This window comes from Coptis chinensis, chromosome 8 (genome assembly GCF_015680905.1).
Source record: "Coptis chinensis isolate HL-2020 chromosome 8, ASM1568090v1, whole genome shotgun sequence".
In the NCBI taxonomy this organism is placed as follows: Eukaryota; Viridiplantae; Streptophyta; class Magnoliopsida; order Ranunculales; family Ranunculaceae; genus Coptis; species Coptis chinensis.
The window spans coordinates 50,336,302-50,340,618 of NC_141463.1; the positions used below are offsets into that span (position 1 = coordinate 50,336,302).

A 4,317-nucleotide genomic window follows, 5' to 3' on the forward strand; every position below is an offset into this window, starting at 1 on the left:
TAATGTGGTGCAATCCTTCCTACAAAGTTTTGGGGTTTTTGAAATTTCCTGCAATGGAGAATTGATTAAATCAGAACGTATTAGAAGTGCTGCTTCTCTGAACACACAGTCATAATCCATTTATTTGTAAACTTCACCCATTCAATTCCTTTGAAATCTAGAATTGCAGAATAAGCTTCCCACTACTTCATTAAATCCAGAATTGCGGTTCGCCAATTTCTTAGTCTATCCATCAGCTGCAGGGTGATGATATTTCTTCCAAAATAGAACTGGTTCAGGAATCGAGCATCCGACTTGCAGTTTCATAGACACAAAATGATTTCCATTTACGTGTCCAATGGCAATCACCTTTGGTTTGCTTGGAGGTGGTGTTCTCAGTGGTACAAAAGTGTGGCAAAATACTGAAGAAATTGACACAAGCACAACCTGATATCTTGATGTGATGAGAAAACCTATATTGGGTAATAGAAACCATTTCTCTCGTGAGCATGGACTATCAAATGTGTTCAGTATATCCATAAGTGTATTAGAATTTTCCTCACTGCCAAATACCTTTGTATGTTCTTCTTTGTAAAAAGCAAGTTCTGCTCTCCAGTCTTGACGAACTGCCATCCACCCTGTTTCAATGTTCATCCCCATGCTAAGTGCAATAGCTCGAAAGCCACAATTTCCATCGCTATCAACATTGTGCGCACTCAATATCAATGGTTTAAGAACTTCAAGAAATTCACTTACATTAATTCCCCACTGGCTAGTCTGTATAACATTTGATTTAGTAGTGAGTGGTTGTGATGGCCATGTAACTTTCAGTTTCTTTAGAGGTGGTGGGGGTGGATTAAAAAGCGTGGCACATATGGAGACTGAGATGAAGTTTTGTTAGATGTGTCAACCGGTAGCTCAATCACAAATGGATCTCGCTTTGTTGAATGGTCAGGTCCTAACAATTTCTTCCTCCATCCAATTGGTCGACCCTTAGTTTGAACCTTTTCCCTTGGTTGAATTAACCAAGTTGTTTGCGGACATCCAATTTCTAATAGTTTTTTTAATATAACTCTCCTTTGGTCATCCGTTGAGTTCTTGTATCGCTTGGCAAATGCAAGAAATTTAGGTCACGCCTCGAATTCTGACACGTCAACGTCTAAAATGTTGACATTTAACTTGTGCTAAAAGTGGTGAATTGCATCTAATGGGATTTTGTTGCGCTCGATGAAACAAGTTACATTAATCTCATGTGCACACATCAACCCATGTGTACGACGAAGATCACACCCACAAGTTTCTTTCTCAGTACCAACTTTATCGCAACACTTCCTCTCATTCACAATCAAATCCAGTGCATTAATTGAGACAAACCCCCTAATATTCTGAAAAAACAAACAATTATGTTCATGTTTCACAAGACTTAGGCTCCTCTCAAATGAAACTTTAATCTCTGTTATTTGGACTGTAATAGAAGGATGTATCATCTGCCACATTCCAAGAAAATCATAGTTGATTGACCCCAAATCTCTCTTTAGTGTTGCATGTGCCCCTTCCACTCTATTTGTATTGGTATTACCGAAGTGCAGGTGTTGTTCTGTCCACGCTGTTACGAACCACTCCTTGTATATCAACCAAGTTTCACGGAGGTTCTGCAGAATTGAAGGCCAACCCTTAAACTCAGTCTTCAATTCGTTTTTTTGACTATTGTATCCCATCTCATTGGTTGCGGATACCAAATCTGCCCACATTTCACAAAGTCTTGTTGCCAAAGCTTCACCCAGAAACAATTTCTTCCATTTTGCTAACACTCCTTTTGAGATATGCCATCGACAAAGATTTTTTTTTGTTTTGGGGAATATTTCATTTGCTGCCTTCATCATAGCAATGTCTCTATCAGTTACAATGACATGAGGAGCTCTGTCTTTTCCAAGTAAAACTCAGAAACACTCCAAAGCCTACAAGAAATCATTTTTAGTCTCGTGCTCCATCAACGCAAAACACACAGAAAAAGTCTTCATTGTAGATGTGACCCCTACAATTTCAAGCAATGTCCACTTATATTTGTTTGTCTTGTAAGTGGGATCCATAATAAAAAAAATTGAGAAAAACACTTGGCCAAGTTAACTGATAAGCACCCAAAACTGTAATACTAAACCTCGAGAGACATAGCATTTTGGTTAATTATGTGTTTAATAATTATGAAATAATTATATTTTCGTACTTTTGCAGGTTTTTGCAGTTAACGTGAATATGATAATAAAACATGCATCAAAGTACAGGAATACTGTGTATATTTGAAGTCATCCCACTCAGCTCCAGTGAAGCCCAACAGAGCCTGACTAGAGCCGAAGTTTCCAAATGGACAAAACCAGTGCAAAACGGGTCAACGTGTAAAGAAGCAGCAAACTTCCAAAGCTCACATCTTTCAAACCTGGATGCCGATTTCGGCATTTGAACTACTAGAGCAACTAGAGCGATGAGCTCTACGCAAAGACAGAAAGTTGTAAAAATGCCAAAATCTGAGCTGCCATTGGACACAGCACATGGACCCACTCTGTGGGCCCACAAGACATGATGAGTCATCATGCATCGACAAGTTACAAGACACTTGTGTGCCACCTGGAAAATTGGAAAAAGACAAAACAAAAATCAGTGCATGATTTGATGTTGCAAAGGAAGAAAAAAACAAAACCAAAATTAGTGCATGATTTGATGTTGCAAAGGAAGAAAAAAACAAAACAAATTAAAACAAGAAAAGACAAACTTGTAATACAAAGTTTGGATTGTTGCAAATTGGATAAAAGGCAAAACAAATAAAGAGGGGGCTTCACGTGGGAGGGGCTATATATTTGAGATATGAGAAAGGGACCTTAGTTTTTAGATTTTAGACTTTAGCTTTACATTCTTGCAGTAGTTTCCTTCCGTTGTATTTCATTCTCTTTCCAGTAGTTTTTATTCCAGCATCAAGTACTGTAAGTCTTTTACTTTAATAAAATTAATTTATTTTCAAGTTAAATTCTTGTTCTTCATTTACTTATTTAGTGTATACAATAAGATCAATCCATCCATCATGACCATGAGCTAAAATCCTCCCAAGGGGGAGGGTTAATGATGCTCATGTGAGGATCAGGATTGACACTTTAATATCCCAGAATCATTACTTAGGAATTAGGTGTAGATTATGCATCCGGTCCCAAAATAATTGAGACTGGCCAAGTTTGGAGTGCTGATGCTCCAGAACAGTCTCGCGCGAGACCCAGTTTACACTAGGTCTAGTCTCGTGCGAGACTCTATGGTGGCAGTTAGCTATCTGGTTTGTTCAGCTAATGTAGAATCGAACCAGGAGCTGAAATTAATGATATTCTAGAGATGGAATATTAGTTCAACTCCTTATGCTAGTGAGATGAGCTCAGAGATGCGTGTATCTTACTAGGGATCGATACTCGACGCCATCTCAGGTTTGTATATGAACTTGAGATGGATTAGAGTTGTAGTGATATGGTGCTTTAACTGTTGAAACTGATTTTGCATGAGTATAGTTGACCCTTTTCCTGTATTTTTTTATCCCTGTTTATTTTATGTCGAAATCATCGTTATTATTTTACGTTACTTGCATTGCCGTTAATTTCTCTAAACCTAAGAAATAATCTAAAATCCTACTCACTAAAAGTTGTAAATCTAGTTGTGAACCTTGCCGAACCCTAAGGTATGGATGATCCCTTACTCAACCTATCCTACCAACCCACGTGAGTAAGATAACTTGACTAATCGGACGTTTACAAACTTTGGACTTTGGACTTTGGACTTAAAAGGATAAACCCTGAAAATACCGTTTATCAAATGGCGCCGTTGCATGCCTAAGGACTTTAGACATTAAACATAACAACTAGAATACATTATTGGACAACCCCCATCTCCTACCCCCTCCTCTTTTTGATTTTCATTTGTTTTGCGATACTAATGTGTTACATACCCGCTTGTACCAATTTTTCTTTTTCTACTAACAGATATCTGTACACCAGATCTTGATTATCATCATTAGCTCAGTCTAAGAATTTTGTAGGAAGTTGAAGTACTGCATTGATCTTACAGTCTCGGATGAGACTATCAAGTAGCGCGGGAGACTAACCTGGAATATCAACACTCCAGTTTTCAGGTCCAAGCCACTTTCCTTTTCAGTACTATTTTGGACTCTCTAGACCTGTTTATCCAATTTCCAGTAAGTTCACGAGCTCAGGAGTTAATTCGATCGTTATACGAGGAAAAGCGGGACGCCAGGTTTCGAATTCATTCACTCTTCAAACTTTGTCGAGGATATTATTTGGTTGATTGCTA

The 4,317-nt window shown here is 38.2% G+C and overlaps 1 protein-coding gene across 1 annotated transcript; it reads right to left on the reverse strand.

The window, feature by feature from the left end:
* Positions 1 to 225: 225 nt before the first annotated feature.
* LOC147481827 (uncharacterized) lies at positions 226 to 1,730 on the reverse strand. Its single transcript, XM_086579080.1, has 2 exons — positions 1,221 to 1,730; positions 226 to 756 (listed from the first exon to the last, which is right to left on the reverse strand). The coding sequence occupies exons 1-2, from the start codon at positions 1,728 to 1,730 to the stop codon at positions 226 to 228; spliced, it is 1,041 nt and encodes a 346-aa protein (XP_086435206.1).
* Positions 1,731 to 4,317: the final 2,587 nt, after the last annotated feature.

Bases quoted from the DNA above. Each gene is read 5' to 3' on its own strand.
- LOC147481827 (XM_086579080.1), bottom strand. From the start codon at position 1,730: ATGTGGGCAGATTTGGTATCCGCAACCAATGAGATGGGATACAATAGT. The intron at 757-1,220 runs GTAACTTGTTTC...AATGTTATACAG, and splicing joins TGTGTGCACATGAGATTAAT to ACTAGCCAGTGGGGAATTAA.